Source organism: Scheffersomyces spartinae (assembly GCF_019049425.1).
Source record: "Scheffersomyces spartinae strain ARV_011 chromosome Unknown scaffold_6, whole genome shotgun sequence".
Taxonomy (NCBI): domain Eukaryota; kingdom Fungi; phylum Ascomycota; class Pichiomycetes; order Serinales; family Debaryomycetaceae; genus Lizanozyma; species Lizanozyma spartinae.
Window position 1 is genome coordinate 96,408 of NW_025065053.1, and position 17,850 is coordinate 114,257.

A 17,850-nucleotide genomic window follows, 5' to 3' on the forward strand; every position below is an offset into this window, starting at 1 on the left:
TTGATCATTCTTTCATCAAGAACACCCGTTATTATTTTATGTTTTTATCCAAAGAAAGTCGTATAAATGAGAAAAACTATTGATCATTATAATCTCTATTATGTATTAAATTATATTTTAAGAATAAATTAGTCAATGAAGAGAGGTAGCAGATAAATAAGATTAGGTTCCTGTTCAGGCCCATTGGCGCTACCATTGGACATTGTGCGCGCTACCAATCTGGATAAGTACTCGTACTCTCGTATAAAACCTTCAACTTAAGAATCTCCTTTAACAACAACAGTACACCTTCTATTGACAATTTATACCATAATGCTCTCAATTCCTTCGATTTTGCCTCATCCTGAGAAAGCAGGTACACTCCCATACTTTCTTTACTTCATTGGTGCGGTGTCTGTTTTCAACACTGTTCAAACTTACCTTTCCCCAGACTTAAAGATGACCAAGAAAGTCTATCTGAAGGCACCAATTGGTCAAGTGAGTAATTTGAGTGCTCGTACATTTGGAACCTGGACTATTTTAACCGCTGTTGTCAGATTATATGGGGCATTCTATTTACAGAATGCCCAAATCTATGAGTTATGTCAGTGCACTTTCTTAGTAGCATTTGGACATTTCTTTAGTGAATGGTTGATTTATGGTACTTGCAAAATGGATAAGGGATTGCTCGGACCTGCCATTGTTAGTACTGTTGGTAGTACATGGATGTACTTGCAAAAGGATTACTATACATTATAACAATCATAATATAGTAATATACATTGTAATACTTCTGATACACCCTATCATATGACTGTGATATTATAGTACAATTATTATGTAATACTATGTCATATACACGACGGATGCTTGCAGTTGCTGCCTTACGTCAGCATGTAACTATGGAGAGGACCGAAAGGATGATGCCGTTCCGACGGGTTCTCCGACGGAACACACCGCGGAATCCAGCTGGTCACGTGCCTCGCTTGATAAGACTGATAACAACCCCCCAGCAACAGAAACGGATATAAACCCAGGCAATGTCCAATAAATTTCATTCAATTCTTCTCGTTGTTTATTCCACTAACATTTTAGCAATCAATTTCAAACATGCATAGAGAAGAAATTACTGTTACACCTTTGGAAGGTAAAGCTTTAGGTTGTACTGTTACGTTACCTGACTACGCCAATAATGATCCAGCCAACTTGAATGAAGATGATTTCACCACATTGAAGGCTGCTGTTCAAACTCATTTGGTTGTTGTTATTCCTGGTCAAAAGGAGTTATTACCCAAGTCTCAATATTTGTTAACCAAAAGATTTGATCCCAGTATTCCTGAACCAAAGGCTGATGGTGGTTTAGGCGGATATGGTCATGGTAAGGAGTTTAGACATGAACAATCAGTTCTTAGAAAGGATGGTACTTCTGTCAAATCTCAACCCCAGGTTCAAATCTTGGGTCAAGGGGTCTTTGAAGCTGATGAACCCGGTAATGAAAATGGTGAGACCATTTCTTTAACTCATCCATCGCATACAACATTCCATAAGGATGTGTTGAGTGAGGAAGAGATTAAGGTACAAAATAAAACCAGATTCTATAGATGGCACATTGACTCTGCCTTATATGGATTGTCCCCCCCAATGGTCACCACGTTGTTGGGTATTAGAGTGCCACCTAGTACTAGTACTCAAACCATTGATTATAATGATGGTAGTGGTGACCAATTGGAATTGACCAGAGGTGCAACCTGTTTTGTTAGTGGTGCGAAGGCATTTGAATTATTGCTGGATGAAGATAAGCAATTTGCCTTGAACACTACTGTTGAATATGCTCCACATCCTTATATCTTTATTGGACCTGCTAAGGCTACTTCTGATGGGTTAACTATGGTCACTGAGGGGAAAGAAACCCCCTTTGATCAATTACCTGAATGGGAAGAATCCAAAGTCAAAAAGTTACCAATGGTTTGGACAAACCCAACTACTAAGGAACCTCATTTACAAGTTCATGGATGTTGTTTATATAAATTACACACCAAGCAACCTGATGGATCTGTTAAAACTTTAGACTTGAAGGAATCAAGAGAAAAGGTTCATTCGCTAATGAGACCTGCTATTTCTCCACAACATGTTTTAGCTCATGGCTGGCAAGAAGGAGACTTGGTTATTTTCTTCAATAGAGGGGTTTGGCATTCAGTTACAGGAGAGTTTAAAGGTGTAGGAGCTGGTAACAAAGATGAAAGAAGATTAATGCATCAATGCAACATTGCCAGTGGACTTGATCCAGTCAATGTCTCTGCCTGATGATATTAATAGTTGCGTTTGCTGTTTAGTGTATAGTGTGTTTGAAAATATATGTTTTGGGTTTACTTATATTGTAAGGAACAGTTAAGTTAATTATAGTTCAGAGGACCAAGCTAATCAGATGGCGTAGTGCAACCTACTGGGTATCACATACTTTTATTATACTTTTTATAATTCATTTTCTGCATTATAAATAACGTAGACGTTTTCGCAGCCTAATACATACACATGTAAATGTTTCATGATATATAGTTATCATAGTAATACATTCTCTGGTACATTTTCTACAGCTGTGATTATAAGTGAATTCTAAGGCGTTTTCAAGTATCACAACTACAATAAATGTACAGATATCAATCGAAAACCTGACTCACTCTATATCATATCGTTCCTGTCTCTTGCATCTCTCCGCAAATACTAGAGCTATCTATAACATTAAAGTAAGATGAGGTAGGATTCAAATCTAATCCCATAGAGCATACTTCTTGTAGTGATTAATTTTTTACATCGATTACATCCCCGACAGAAAAAAACGTAATCTGATTGCTTACCACCTTTGGAAGTTTGGTCACAAGCTTGAATGTTGCAATAGTTGTAAGAGGCGTCTATAGGTGTTTCCATATAGACATTATCAACGTGCATGGCTGATAATAGTAGTTTCAATTACTTCTTTCAATTTCCATCTACATTTAAAACAATTGTCATTATTGTCATTGGCTTCTAAAAATGTCTTCAACTTACCAATGAAATCGTAACACCTATAACGCCAATGCTGTGTAAGGGGTACCGCAAATCAGTGGTGTGCTAGTAAGTGAACTTTTTTCATGAGTATTAGCCAAACTATATGCAAATACGTGGTGATGTTTCAATTCAAGAGGGAACATACTGTAAATTTGAGGACGTAAGATCAAGCATCCTATTTAGGCAATTTATTACTCTTCATTACGTCAGCAATATCTCAGATCCTTAGTCTATATACCGTCCGAAGAAAAGTATAAGGAGAAATTATATCAAGGCTGATAACGTACAGCATAATCTATTCCACTGCTAAAGGTGTTACAATCATGGCTCATTTGATTACTGTGGCTACATGCAATCTCAACCAATGGGCATTGGACTTTGAAGGCAACAGAGATCGGATCATAGGGTCAATTGAGATTGCCAAATCAAAAGGCGCAAAGTTAAGAGTTGGACCTGAATTGGAAGTATGTGGATACGGATGTCTTGATCATTTCCTCGAAAATGATGTTTATGATCAATCATGGGAAATTTATAGTGAGATCTTAAGCGATCCACGGACCCAAGGAATTGTTTTAGATATTGGAATGCCCATAATCCATAAGTCAATTAAGTACAATTGTCGGATCATTTCTTATAATGGTAAAATCTTATTGATACGTCCTAAGTTGTATTTGGCCAATGATGGCAACTATCGTGAAATGAGGTATTTCACTCCCTGGAATCGACCAAAGTATTTTGAAGAGTTCCATTTACCTTCAAAGATCATCAAGATCAGTGGTCAGAATAAAGTTATCTTTGGTGACTGCGTAATTCAAACCAGAGAAACCAAATTAGGGTTTGAAACCTGTGAGGAGCTTTTCACTCCTCAAAGTCCTCATATAGCAATGGCTTTAGATGGAGTTGAAATCTTTACCAATAGTTCTGGATCCCATCATGAATTAAGAAAGTTGAACACTAGAATGAAATTGATTACCGAAGCAACCACTAAATGTGGAGGTGTATATCTTTATGCTAATCAAAAGGGTTGTGATGGTGATAGACTTTATTATGATGGGTGTGCATCCATTGTACTTAACGGTAAAATGTTGGCTCAGGGTTCACAGTTTTCATTGAAAGACATTGAAGTCCTTACAGCTACAATTGATCTTGATGATGTAAGATCTTATAGAAATCAAAAATCAGCTTCAATGCAAGCAGTCTTGACTGAAGAAGTTTATCATACTATTGAAACTGATATTGAATTGGCACCTTCTTCTCATGTTTTTGATCCAACAATTAGACCTACATTGGAACAAGAAGTCAAATACCATCTTCCAGAGGAAGAGATTGCTCTTGGTCCTGCTTGTTGGTTATGGGATTATTTGCGGAGATCTAAATGTGCTGGTTATTTCCTTCCCTTAAGTGGAGGTATTGATTCTTGTGCTACTGCCACAATTGTTCACCTGATGTGTCTATTGGTAGTTGAAGCAGTTCGAAACGGTGATAAGCAAGTTTTGGAAGATATCCAAACTTTGGTTCATGATAATACTTTTATTCCTCAAACTCCTCAAGAAATTGCTTCAAAACTCTTCTATACAAGCTTCATGGGTACAGTTAATTCCTCTAAAGAAACAAGATATAGAGCTAAGGAATTGGCCACTAAAATCGGATCTTTCCATGTTGATATGAATATGGATACCCTTGTTACTGCTGTGGTTAATGTATTTGAAGTAGCAACCGGGAAGAAACCCATCTTTAAGATCTTTGGAGGTTCTCAAACCGAAAACTTGGCTTTACAAAACATTCAGGCACGTTTAAGAATGGTTTTGGCTTATTTGTTTGCTCAATTGTTACCTTGGACAAGACGTATTTCTGGAGGATTGTTGGTGCTAGGGAGTGCTAATGTTGATGAATGCTTAAGAGGATATTTGACCAAATATGATTGTTCTTCCGCTGATATTAATCCTATTGGAGGAATTTCTAAAACTGATTTGAAAAGGTTCATCGCTTGGGCAGAAATCAACTTTGAATTACCAATTTTGAATGAATTCTTAACCGCAACCCCAACTGCTGAATTGGAACCAATCACTGAGAATTATGTTCAATCAGATGAAGTAGATATGGGAATGACTTATGATGAATTATCAAGATTTGGAAGATTAAGAAAAGTTGAAAAATGTGGGCCTTATTCCATGTTTATCAAATTATATCATGAATGGTCTCAACCGCCTTATTCATTAACTGCTGAACAAGTTGCAGAAAAGGTTAAACGGTTTTGGTTCTTTTATGCCATTAATAGACATAAGATGACCACTATGACGCCTGCCTATCATGCTGAACAATATTCACCTGATGATAACAGATTTGACTTGAGACCATTTTTGATTAATCCTAGGTTCCCTCATGCATCCAAAAAAATAGACCAAGTGGTTAAGATTATCAGTGAACGGGAAAAGAAGATTGCGGAGAGTAACTTGAGTGTTGATTGAATTTCTAAGTATGAACTTTCCCACCCCATTTTGGAATAATTCCTAATTCATTCTTCATATAATCATTGGGACAATCATTTCTTCTAACAAAATCAACCAAACTTAGTGCTATTTGCTGTGGAATATCCTCTTGTACAAAATGGCCTGTTCTAACATTATTATTGAAGACAATTAGTTGATATTTCCCTTGCATTTGGCCAATAATTAAGTTTGTATCCAAAGTTTCATGGCCTGCCAAGATCAAAAGCTTAGCAACTCCTTTGCAATTGACAAAATTATCAGATAATCCTTTAAACCATTCTTCCCAATATTGTTGAGTATCCATTAGATTAGCTCTCCAAGTATAACAACCACCTCTACCATCCTCCTTTATTAGAAGATCAGGAACACTTAATTTGGCCGAATCTTCATTGTTTAATAGATGCAGTTCTTTAATATGCCAATCTATAGCTCTTTGAATAGAGTCAAATCTAGTTGGTCTTCTTTCTAGGAACTTGGGCATACTATCTAGAGCTTTAACTGCGGTTTCTTCTACTATATCTAACATTATTAAGCCCTTAATGTTTGGCATGATCTGATAATACTTGACCATGAACTTGGTTAGTACTGCTCCGCCTAATGAATGACCCAATAAATATATAGAATTACTTGACGACTCTTGGAAATGGAGTTGCATAAACTTATCATATACACCTTTGAAATCTTCAACGCATGCTTCAATAGACGCATCTGCTGCATTAGACGAATGGCCATGGCCTCGGAAATCAAACATGAAAACTCCAATGTCATGTTGATGTAGCTGTTCGGCCAATTTGGCAAATGTCATAGCTGAAGATCCAGCTCCATGATGACACATAAATATAGGACTGGTGGGTTTATTAGAAGGCAAATAATACGTTTGGATCGATACCCCGTTAATGAGATAAACGTCTCTGTATTTAAAAGTGATCTCTTTATAGTGCTGTTGATCAAAGTCTGGTACTACTGGTGGACCAGCACAAGCAGGAGTTGGCGGAGCAGCTAACAACGACGAATTGTCCAACAGATCTTCTCCCAATACCAGTGACACTCCAATGGCTTGTTCGTGTTCTTTTATGCGCCTGAGGAGCCGATTGTGAAGGTCAGACATTGCGTATTTTCCATAACAATGTATATCTATATGAATGAAGAGTTAATATTTTAATTGATGATTGTTATACTATTTAGTAATCGGTACAGGCACTAAGTACATGGTAGCGCGGATTATGGGGTAGTACAGTAGTATGATATGCTTGTTGAATGATACTGTATCTCTTATAAAGTTAATGGAGGTCTGATCGGGCTGGTTCCATATTATACTGCTTCTCCCTATTTATTTTTTTGTTTTTGGTATGAATTCTGGTGGGATTTGGTGGGATTTGGTGGAATGTATTGAAAAATTGGGAGCATTATTCATATTTTCAATGAAAGATAATTATGTTGCATTGAAAGTTCTGTTTACCCGAGAAGAGTCATACATAATGGTAGAAATAGTATTTCAATGTATATTCCACTTCATCATTCCCATATATCAAGTAATTGTTATCATGTCTGGTATCATGGGTAGGTATGCTACAGTCTTGTATACACTACGGGTTTGATATCATTACACAAAATCCTAAAGTATATAGTGAAAAATCTCGTCTTCATACATTAACTAAACGGTAATGGTAATTTCCCGTAATGTCCGCCGATGATCTTACCAATGAGTTTCAACATATGGTGGTAGCACTATATGTTGGATATCGTGCACTACTTCAAGGAGAAACTCCGGTGGCATGTACATTTGTATCAAATACTACGGGGAAAGTCATCGCTGTGGGAAGTAACGATACCAATGGGTCACTCAATGGTACCCGACACGCTGAGTTTGTGGCTATAGAGCAAGTGATGAATGAGAAGATCCCCTTTTCTAAACGGGACGATTTACAGTATATAAAGGATGTCTTCAATGACATCACTGTATATGTTACTGTTGAACCGTGCATTATGTGTGCCCTGGCATTACGACAATTAGGAATCAACCGCGTGGTGTTCGGGTGTGCGAACGAAAGATTTGGAGGTAATGGAACGGTACTTCTGGTGAATAAAGATGATATTGGTCCCGATAGGGAATACCTTAGTTATGGAGGTATCCTCCGTACGGAAGCAGTACAATTGCTTAGGAACTTTTATATCCAAGAAAACGAATCTGCGCCCGAACCTCAAATAAAACGAAACAAAGATTTGGAACGGAAAGCTTATCCGATAAATTTGGCGTACGATAAATATTTACTGCGACATCAATTTATTGAGTACTACGGCGAAAGTCGTATTCGATTCTGGAATCAGCCGGTCGACGCAGAAATCACTCCTGTCGAAGGTAAACAGTATTCGGTAACGCAATTAATACAGGGCAAATCTGGTAATATTATTCGACAAAAGCTTTATGGCGATGATAAAAAGAAGTCTGAAGTTGAATGCAAACAGTTTGCACTGATGTTTTATGGAATTGATGAAATGGGGAAGGTTAACTTTGAGTCTAGAATAATCACCTTAGAGGAACCAGATCCCAAACGCAGAAAAAAGCATTAAAGAATTAGTACATAGGTGTAGATCATAGCACTCTTAATAGACTGTTTCTAATGGTTTTGAAAGCGACTTTAATCTTATTTAAGTTGACCAAGGATGAATCGTACTGCTGGAAATTCTAGGTCGAACAAATGCTATCGAGTGAATTTAGGTCGAGAAAAGTAAGACAAAATTACAACGACAAAATGTGCACTGATTATCACCGCGACATTGAAAACTGACTACCTCCTATTTCAATCCGATAGCCGTATCTTCTTCAATTCACCACACAATGGCTCGTGACGATTCAGATGAAGAGTACGTTGCCCCAGGTAGTCCTGGAGAATTGTCAGACGACAAAAAGGAGCTATCGGACAGCGACAACAACCAGGAAGAAGAAGATGAGGACTTACAAGATGAGGACAATGATGAAGATGATGATGACGAGATAGTCATTGCCAAAAGAACTCGAGCCAAATCCAAGGCTACTACAGCCATTAGTGATCTTCGAGGAGCTAACGGGTATTCATGGGAAGACGAGTACCAAAGATCTTGGGATGTCGTCAAGGATAACGAAGGGCAGTCGTTGGAAAGTATTATTCAGTCGATGATTGAAGCTCGAAAGAAAAAGATCATGAAGAATTCCAGTGGTTCATTCCAAAGAGGAATCATAAGGACATTAATTGTCATTGTTGATGGGTCGCAAACGATGCTGGAGAAGGATTTACGACCCACACGGTTTCTGATGACATTAACATATTTGGTGGATTTCATAGTGGAGTTCTTTGACCAAAACCCCATATCTCAAATGGGTATAGTGCTTATGAGAAATGGTGTCGCGACATTAATCAGTGAGGTGAGCTCGTCGCCTCAGTATCATCTTGATAATATCCGACACGTTAAGGCGAGACAGCATAACAAGTTTGAGCCCAAGGGGGACCCTTCGCTACAGAATTCGTTGGAGATGGCCCGATCACTTTTGATGTATAATTTCGGTAATAATAGTACCACCAATAATAATGGTGGTGAATCATCAAAGAATTCTAAAGAGATACTAATTTTGTTTGGGGCTTTATTCACTAGCGATCCAGGCGACATTCACCATACAATTAATAACCTCATAAAAGACGACATTAAGGTGAAGATCATAGGTTTGTCAGCCCAGGTGGCCATATGTCAAGAGATAGTTAGAAGGACAAACAAACTAACGTCCGATACGTCATCGTGTTATGGAGTCATTATGAACGAACAACACTATAAAGAGCTTCTACTTGATTGTGTGATTCCATTACCTATTACTATCGAAGAGAGTCTAAAGCAAGTGAAACAGAACAGAGGCGTTGCACTAATAAAGATGGGGTTCCCTTCCAAGATCCAATTGACTACCAACAGAACGTCTTTGGATTGGCCTCAATTGTGTGCATGCCATCCGACCCAGGGGTCTGAAGGTTCAAAGAATAACCTATTAATTAATGATAATCCAGGCAAGAGTTTAGTGGATGGTGGTGGAGGCAATGGTGGGGGAGGAAGTATTGGTGGTGGTAGTAACGGTAACGGGATTAATCCATATATTGGTTATCAATGTCCTCAATGTTCAGCTAAAGTATGTCATTTACCTACCATTTGTCCAATCTGTGGTTTGATGTTAATTCTTTCGACTCATTTGGCCCGTTCATATCATCATTTAGTACCTTTGGCTGCTTATAAAGAGGTCCCCATTGCAAAATCATACAAGAGTAAATACTGCTATGGATGTTTGCTTCTTTTCCCAAACGGTATTGATGATTTGGAATCCATCGATAAGTTGCTGAATAGAACAAGCTCAAGATACAGGTGTCCTAAATGCTCCAATGATTTTTGTATTGATTGTGACGTCTTTGTTCATGAAACCTTGCATAATTGTCCTGGTTGTGATAGCATGTAAATTATTAGTTAAATTATTGCTTAATGCTTATTGCTTACCCCAAGCACTTCGATTCCCCCCTTTACCCCATGTAGATCCACTTCCATTGCCCCACGTAGATCCAGAACCAGAAGCACCCCAAGCAGAATTACCTCCTTTATTTCCACCCCAATTGGAATTACCTCCGCCATTATTATTATTATTATTATTATTATTGTTGTTGGCTCCTCCCCAAGCTGAAGCATTTCCACCTCCCCATGTAGAAGCATTACCTCCATTCCAAGTCGAAGCATTTCCAGCTCCTCTTCCCCAAGAGGATGCATTTCCTCCACCCCAAGTTGAAGCATTTCCAACTGCCGGAGTACGGCCACCACCACCATTACCTCCCCATGCTGTAGCTCCTCCCCAGGCAGACGTTTGTCCTCCACCTTGTCCAGTACTTCCCCATGAAGAACCGTTTCCAGAAGAACTATAAGCTGGAACTTCTGGTCGAGAAGATGATGATGGTCCAGAGTTACCTCCCCCAATAAACCGCAAATATGGTACGGCTTCTCCACGAACAAATACACTAATATTATTCTTACCAACCTTAATCTTCTTAGCTTTGGTGTGTAATTCAATCCGAACAAAAGTATCATCTGCATCAACAACTTTACCCTTCAAACCTTTATAATTTCCACCGGTAACAACAACATCTTTACTCAATAACTTATCACGACCTCCTTGTTTAGCCCTCAACCCAAGTGCAGCAATAGGATTTTGCATCTTCAAATTGGGGTTCATCTTACTTAAATCTGGTCCCAAGCTTCTAGATACCATCGAATCCTTGGTGGAAATTGTAGTAACATTGATACAATTAGTGGTGAAAATACCCAAGTTTTCAATGATTTCATGAGATTCAATGAAAAGAGCATTCTTATAAATGTGTAAAATTGAACCTTCTCTCTTCTTATCACCCAAGCTTTCCTTGACAGTATCTCCAACTCTTATGGTTGAACCATTTCTGTCTGTGGCAGCTTGTTCTCTTTTACTCAAGTTCAATTTTGATGCAATTCCTGAAGGTTTAACCTTAACTAATCTCCCTTCAGAAGTAAGAATTTGGAAAATATCCTTTTCTGTTTTAACAATGACCCCAACGGTTGATGCATTCAATTGTACCATATCTTTAATGCTGTAAATACTGTTGAAAGAATCAGTATATGAGTCAGTGGCCTTTATCAAATAGTTAGCAAACAATCGAATATCTTCTTGAGTTTGATCAGATAACAAAACAACATTGTCTCCATCAGTCTTAATCACCAACCCGGTTTCATCTGCATGTTTACCTTGAACCACTCTCACGTGGTCACCAGAAACGAAAACTTTCCGTAAATCAGAAGCAGGAACAGTGATGGCTTGATTAACAAAGTTAGCATCTCCACTATCAGTAACAGTGATGGAGACTTCATTCAATGAACAACTTGTTACTTTACCAATTGTTCTTGCTAACTCACCACGACGAATTTCCACTTTATCACCGGCTTGAAAGATATTTTTGGATGTTGAAGGATCATTTTTGTTCTTTATAGATGCTGCAACAGCAGCCAAATCTAATCCTTCTTCTGTACCACCAGTTTGAAATCTATCCAATTCTTCTAATGTAGGATGCACATCATTTGTTTGCACAAATTGTAATTTGAAATCCTTAAACAAAAACCCATCAATATATTCATCACCACGGTAAAAATATGTACGGGTACCTCTTCCAGGTTGAAGACCTTCTCCGTCATACATTCTAGCTTCTTGTTCACTGAATAATCTTGGAATTGGTCTTAGTTTCAGTTTAATTCTTCTTCCATCCTTATCAAAGTCATCATTCTTACCATAATCCAATCTGGGTACCAACTTACATCTGACGTCCAAACCATTTTCAGATAAATTATCCACAATTGCTAAATCACCTTTATATTTACCACGAGTAAGTCTAACGTAGATCCCTGGTACCAATTCAACGTCAGTAGATTTAACTTGCTTCAATAAGTCAGGATATTCTCCAACGGGGACCAATAATCTATTTCTCATGTAGACTCCTGGTACACCATTTAATGCTCTTTCGATGGCTTCTGGCTTGGTAGCTTCAATATAAATATAACCTTTAAAAGAATCTCTTTGGAATACGGTCAAGATATCCAATGGAACCCCCTTTCTAGCCAAAGTTCTCTTCTTCTCGTACAATTTTCTAACCAAATCCTTTTCACGACCAGGGTTAACTCTAATAGCATAAATTGGAGGATCATTAATGGAAGGCATCAATAACTTTTGAGATACAGTACCATCTGCAGTGTCACCTCTGTAAACAGTATGGGTTTTTCTATATCTCTGTTTTAAAGTTTCTGCCAATTGTTCAGCATCTTGATCTTCAGCTTCTTGACGACGACGATCAAATTGTCTATGCAAACGATCATCTTGATTATTGGCTTCATCACCAATTTCACCTCTATCATCTGAGATAAACTGTTCTCTTAATAATTCGGCTTCCTCATCTTCTTCGTCCAATTCATCTTCTTCTTCATCATCAACTTCAGCTTCAATATCAATAAACTGGTTGGCTCTTCTTCTCTTTCTTCTTTTACCTGGAGCTTCATCCTCTTCATCTTCATCTTCATCTTCGCCATCATCTAATTCTTCGTCATCCAATGTAGATGCGTTTTTAGGACGACCAGCGTTAATATTATTGTCATTGTTGTTATCATCATCTTCATCTACATCCAAACCTCTTTTAGCTCCTCTGTCTTCATAGGCAGTGGGTTCATCGTTCAAAAGCGAGTCATTCATCGCCTCCTGTTTCAATTTCTCCTCGTCAGACATGGTTGATGAGTTTTCCTTCCAACAGGTCAAGAATACTTTGAACCAGTAGAAGTTGTATTAATACCAGTTTGTTTAGCTTGACTTACTAACTCCAAAATTTTTCGGGTGATCACTTTGAATGAATTTATGGTCATGTGATGCATCACGTGATATTGTAAATATTAAGTTATACCTGCTTTTGTAGCAACATCTGATCATGTTTGAAATGGCACTCTATGACTAATAGTAACAACTTACCATACCTTCAAATTAACCGAGTGCATATTTTTGTCAATTCTTAATAAGCGAGACGTACTAAGAGACGTCCACTGATCTCATACAATATCCAATAGGTACATTGTCCCATGATAAACCTCTTAAGCTTATTATAATGATTTTGTTACGTTGCAAATGCTCACTTCAAGCCTTTCAAATGGATTAGCGGCTTTGTTGTATGCTTTTTGTTCTTGAAATATTCTGTATATTCGTAGAAAGCCATTCACTTCCTGGTAATCTTGACAACTTACTTGTAAAAACATGACTTTCTCTATAAAATTGTGCTAAACATTAATTATCGTTTCTGCAACCTTATACAAGGACACGCTATCCACATCTATCACCCAAAGCAGTACTACTAGCAATAAGAAGGATCAGACATGAATTGAGGCTGCAAAAGTAACCAGTATATTTATTTCACTACCATGTTGATCCATCCCTACATGCAGTCCATAATTGATAAGATGATGCTCACCAAAAAAATTAACGTACTTCGACCTCTAGCAAAGTAAGAGTAAGCTCATTAGTATTACAATGTCAGAGATCCAAACATTGGCTGAAGAGTTGAGAGGGTGTTTAAAGAAGTTTCCCAACTTCCCTCTGGAGGGGATTCTTTTTGAGGATTTCTTACCAATTTTCGCTGACCCCAAGCACTTTCAAAAGTTAATAGATGCCTTTAAGTTACACTTGGGAGACCGTAAGATCGACTACATTGTTGGGTTAGAAAGCAGAGGTTTTTTGTTTGGACCAGCTTTGGCTTTAGCTGTTGGTGCCGGGTTCATTCCTGTTAGAAAGCCAGGGAAGTTGCCTGGGCCTGTTTATGTTGCCGAGTTCCAAAAGGAATACGGTAGTGATAAATTTGAAATGCAACAAGGTGTTGTTCCTAAGGGGGCCAATGTTGTTATTGTTGATGATATTTTAGCTACTGGTGGTTCAGCCACTGGAGCTTACGAATTGGTTGAAGAGAAATCTGGTGGTAAGGTTGTAGAATTCCTCTTTGTTATGGAGTTGGATTTCTTAAAGGGAAGAGATAAGCTTAAGGCACCAGTTTTCACTTTATTAAGCGGTCAACCTGAAAAATTAGGTTCCTAAATGTATTGCTATACAACATAGTCAAGTATAAACTCTGTTTTATCCACTTTTAAATATAAGAAACGCTAATTTATCAATATAGAAATAGATAAAGAATCCTTGTTCATGTGTGACATAACTTCCAAAACTTTTACCCACAACCACATGCCACGTGGGTCCCAACATAGAATCCAATTCCTTTTTAATGTAAGCACAAATATCCTTTTCTATGCTGTAGGCTTCAAGGGCTTTCTTGGAGATATCAAACACCTCGGTTTGAAGCTTTTCTGGTAAATCTGATGCCTTTAGCACCGCTATACAATTTTGATAGGTTAGTACTTACTAACCCAAATGGAACGTATCATAATGTGACGAGTAACATACGTGTCTTATCTGCAATCTCACTCATTGTAATGTTGAATATATGTTTATGTATATGGATGATAGTTCAAATTGTATCATGCATTAATGGGGTTAGACCTCAATGGTTTCAAAGTAGAACCACGTGATACATCACGTGATAAAATGAATGCATATCTGAATATGTTTTGCTGTGAAGGTTATTTGTAAGGTGATGATAATTATCACTACCTCTTTAAAATGGATGATATCCCGTTTTCTAAGATCATCAAGAAGAAGTATTCTGGAGATGGAGACGGGGAGTTTGAGTTTCACAAGATAGAATTTGATAACCGTATGGTTCTAAATATTTCCATTGATGGAGCCATGAATTTCACCTTTGATATACCTTTAAGCAAAAGGATAGGCCAGCCAATCATAAGAGCCGATCTGGCTACGGACCCTGGAGTCGAACCCGTGTTACTCATGGGAGATCTGAAGAATGTCAAGATGCAAGTAGTAGCTACCCAAATCGGTAAGATGGTGTTATATAACAGTGGTAAACCTAAGAATATCATTTTAACTATTGGATCTCGATGGTTTGGTGATGGAAATCAGAATACACCGGAAGATTTCAGCAAATTGATGTTTGTGCTAGACAATGTTAAGTCACTAGTGAGTTAAATTTACTACTAATAATTATAATTATTATAATCTATTCTATTGCTTCTTCTTTGTTGGTCTTTCCTTTGGAGCTACCAATCTTTCCTTCTTACCCCAGACCAATTTATGAGGTTTCATAAACTTATCAACAACTTCATCAGTAACGGCAGCTCTTCTGGTTTGATATGCAGATACAAACTCTTGTAAAACTTCAATACATTCCTTCTTCAACTCTCCAGATAATAAGTCCCCCTTCCTGTAAGATTCAGCTAAGTTAGCCAACTTCTCGTCATCTTCAGAGAAGAACGATAAGTATTGATAAGCAACATCCACATCTGGATTACCACCATACTTTCTATGTTCTTCAACTGAAGTTCTACCACCAGAAAAGGCATATTTGTTGATTTTCTTTTGAATTTGTTTGGGAGTATCACCCATGAAAATAGTAGTGGTGGCATCTGATGCAGACATCTTAGTGGTAGCACCTTGCAATGCAGGGAAGAACTTAGCATGGATCAAAGCAGGTTTACTAAACTTCAACTTATCTGCAACATCTCTACAGACTCTAAAGTATGGGTCTTGATCAATAGCACAAGGAATTAAACATGGAGTCTTTTCAGGTAATCCTAAAACATCTGGGAATGAAGATGGGAAAGCAGTTGCAATTTGAATCAGGGCAAAATGGATTTTACCAATACAATCCAGGTCTTGGAATCCAAAAACTGCCTTAGCAGTTGAAGTAGTGATTTGCCTTGAAATACGAACCACATTCTCATATAATGCACCTCCCATATATTCTAAATCGGAAAAGATAAAGGTATTTTCTGGATTGAACCCAACAGCAATGATATCTTTACAATTATCTTTAGCAAACTTTTTAACGTCATTGATGGTCAATTTGGGTTTGAAAAGAAACTTTTCATCGTCAGTTAATTCAACAACCAATGGAACGTCAAAAACTTCTTGTAACCATTTGGTGAAAATAAAGGGGATCATATGACCTAAATGCATAGAATCACTCAGTGGACCTCTTCCAGTATATAAGAAGAAGGGTTCTCCATGTTCATACATGTCAAGGATCTTGGTCAAATCTCTTTCACTGAAAAAAACACCTCTTTTAAGGAATGGATGAGGCTCAGATCCAGTTACGGCTCTGAAACGGGCCAAAGTATCCTCATTAATGGCTTTGGTACCAAATTGTTTCACCAATTTATCATAATCAATTTCCAATTCCTTACCATCAACAACTGCTCCACCAACTTCCCATGGAGTCACCACTTGTTCTGCATCGTCCTTCTTGGAGATGTGAACGTTGGAAAGATCTTGTTCGAGAGATGCCATTAAAGATGAAGTTAGTTCCGTAGAAGGAAGAAGAATGACCTGCTTTTGACTTTGACATTGACTTGTGAGTTTAAACTGTCAGAGATATCATCCCTTTTTTGTGTAACGATCGTTATCACGTGTCTAGTTTCCAGTTACAGTGAAAAATTTTGACAATTTACATGATTACAACGTCTTAGTTATAGCAGATAGCCCAGATATAGAATTATATCTCTAAAATACACATAAATACTTTAAACCCAGTTTTTATATCATTTTTGGTGATTATTAGTGTATGTAAACATATAGAACAAAGATGCGTCAAGGGAGGTATGTAAGTTTAGAATTGCAACTTGGTGAAGAACCACTTGTTCTTACCAGCCTTGTGCTTTTCTTCCAAGGCCTTACCAACAACCTTCTTGGCTTCTTCTCTTTGAGATGGTTCCTCCAAAGCTTCGTAAGTAACAGCAGACTTGAAAGATTCAACATCAAAGGAGTATCTGGTAGGCATCAAGTGGTTGTAGTTAACCAACTTAACAAATGGCTTAACTCTGGTTCTCTTAGCGGTCTTCTTGGCACCCAAGTTCTTGGTAACCTTCAAAGGAGCTCTTTCGACACCGACAACAACGGCATGGGGGAATGGGTGAGCCTTGGTACCGTCATCGTGAGGCTTCACAATGACAACCTTCTTACCGGCGTATCTACCACGAACGACAATAGCTATAAAGTAAACGTTAGTATTTCAATTTTCAATGGGAGCATAACAAGAGTGCAATTAACATATAAGATGTGACGAAAATTACTAGGAGTTCAACTTCTGTACCACTCATTGATCAGGGAGAATGAAAACTTTGATTGGAGATAATTGGGTTGAATAGATTTCAGAACAATTGGAGGAAGGAAAGGAATTATAAATTGTTTAACTGTGATTCGTCTTTTTGTCGTAATGATTCGATTGTTCAATTCAATGGTTGGTTCGTTTGATATTCGCCATTCATCTGTCTTGCTGTGTCTCTTAACGTGCTGATAGCTTTCCACATGTTGCTACATACCAACTTTACCAGCCTTAATGAACTTAGCCATCTTTAATTTGTTGTATAGGTATAAATGACTTGTGTAAAAGAATTGTAAGAAAAGCCAGATGTATCAAAAAATTTCACTACCGTCTGCCATTCTGCTCACAAGGGTGAAAATTTTTCGTATGCCATACAACTGTGGATTTGGTGGGGCATCGGTGTGTCCTAAAACGATCTTTGTGTAACAGACGCTCAGGTCGTGTGCAACGGCTGTGTTCCGGGTAACACCTAATAGTAAAGACGGTTTTGTGTTAATCATGTAGGGCAGGGCTTTTGAAAGCACGTGAGGAATCACCGTGACCGTAAAGATTTGCTA

The 17,850-nt window shown here is 37.9% G+C and overlaps 11 protein-coding genes across 11 annotated transcripts; 7 read left to right on the plus strand and 4 right to left on the minus strand.

The window, feature by feature from the left end:
* Nucleotides 1–312: 312 nt before the first annotated feature.
* ERG28 (Erg28p) lies at nt 313–738 on the plus strand (the record flags this gene model as incomplete). Its single annotated transcript, XM_043194947.1, has 1 exon — nt 313–738. One exon carries the CDS (start codon nt 313–315, stop codon nt 736–738), a length of 426 nt encoding a protein of 141 aa, XP_043050144.1.
* A 51-nt stretch (nt 739–789) lies between these two features.
* On the plus strand, nt 790–2,283 carry KQ657_004274 (uncharacterized protein; the record flags this gene model as incomplete). The annotated part of the gene is made up of 2 exons (XM_043194948.1): nt 790–795; nt 1,075–2,283. The coding sequence occupies 2 exons, from the start codon at nt 790–792 to the stop codon at nt 2,281–2,283; spliced, it is 1,215 nt and encodes a 404-aa protein (XP_043050145.1).
* An 824-nt stretch (nt 2,284–3,107) lies between these two features.
* QNS1 (glutamine-dependent NAD(+) synthetase) lies at nt 3,108–5,492 on the plus strand (the record flags this gene model as incomplete). The annotated part of the gene is made up of 2 exons (XM_043194949.1): nt 3,108–3,111; nt 3,337–5,492. The coding sequence occupies 2 exons, from the start codon at nt 3,108–3,110 to the stop codon at nt 5,490–5,492; spliced, it is 2,160 nt and encodes a 719-aa protein (XP_043050146.1).
* A 4-nt stretch (nt 5,493–5,496) lies between these two features.
* On the minus strand, nt 5,497–6,621 carry PPE1 (carboxylesterase-mitochondrial 37S ribosomal protein YmS2; the record flags this gene model as incomplete). Its single annotated transcript, XM_043194950.1, has 1 exon — nt 5,497–6,621. The coding sequence occupies one exon, from the start codon at nt 6,619–6,621 to the stop codon at nt 5,497–5,499; it is 1,125 nt and encodes a 374-aa protein (XP_043050147.1).
* Nucleotides 6,622–7,193: 572 nt separating this feature from the next.
* TAD2 (tRNA(adenine34) deaminase) lies at nt 7,194–8,084 on the plus strand (the record flags this gene model as incomplete). The annotated part of the gene is made up of 1 exon (XM_043194951.1): nt 7,194–8,084. The coding sequence occupies one exon, from the start codon at nt 7,194–7,196 to the stop codon at nt 8,082–8,084; it is 891 nt and encodes a 296-aa protein (XP_043050148.1).
* Nucleotides 8,085–8,352: 268 nt separating this feature from the next.
* On the plus strand, nt 8,353–9,984 carry KQ657_004278 (TFIIH/NER complex subunit; the record flags this gene model as incomplete). The annotated part of the gene is made up of 1 exon (XM_043194952.1): nt 8,353–9,984. The coding sequence occupies one exon, from the start codon at nt 8,353–8,355 to the stop codon at nt 9,982–9,984; it is 1,632 nt and encodes a 543-aa protein (XP_043050149.1).
* A 27-nt stretch (nt 9,985–10,011) lies between these two features.
* SPT5 (transcription elongation factor) lies at nt 10,012–12,810 on the minus strand (the record flags this gene model as incomplete). Its single annotated transcript, XM_043194953.1, has 1 exon — nt 10,012–12,810. One exon carries the CDS (start codon nt 12,808–12,810, stop codon nt 10,012–10,014), a length of 2,799 nt encoding a protein of 932 aa, XP_043050150.1.
* Nucleotides 12,811–13,599: 789 nt separating this feature from the next.
* On the plus strand, nt 13,600–14,157 carry APT1 (adenine phosphoribosyltransferase; the record flags this gene model as incomplete). The annotated part of the gene is made up of 1 exon (XM_043194954.1): nt 13,600–14,157. One exon carries the CDS (start codon nt 13,600–13,602, stop codon nt 14,155–14,157), a length of 558 nt encoding a protein of 185 aa, XP_043050151.1.
* A 579-nt stretch (nt 14,158–14,736) lies between these two features.
* Nucleotides 14,737–15,159, plus strand: KQ657_004281 (uncharacterized protein; the record flags this gene model as incomplete). The annotated part of the gene is made up of 1 exon (XM_043194955.1): nt 14,737–15,159. The coding sequence occupies one exon, from the start codon at nt 14,737–14,739 to the stop codon at nt 15,157–15,159; it is 423 nt and encodes a 140-aa protein (XP_043050152.1).
* A 36-nt stretch (nt 15,160–15,195) lies between these two features.
* WRS1 (tryptophan--tRNA ligase) lies at nt 15,196–16,479 on the minus strand (the record flags this gene model as incomplete). Its single annotated transcript, XM_043194956.1, has 1 exon — nt 15,196–16,479. One exon carries the CDS (start codon nt 16,477–16,479, stop codon nt 15,196–15,198), a length of 1,284 nt encoding a protein of 427 aa, XP_043050153.1.
* A 319-nt stretch (nt 16,480–16,798) lies between these two features.
* RPL27A (60S ribosomal protein eL27) lies at nt 16,799–17,541 on the minus strand (the record flags this gene model as incomplete). Its single annotated transcript, XM_043194957.1, has 2 exons — nt 16,799–17,178; nt 17,511–17,541. 2 exons carry the CDS (start codon nt 17,539–17,541, stop codon nt 16,799–16,801), a joined length of 411 nt encoding a protein of 136 aa, XP_043050154.1.
* Nucleotides 17,542–17,850: the final 309 nt, after the last annotated feature.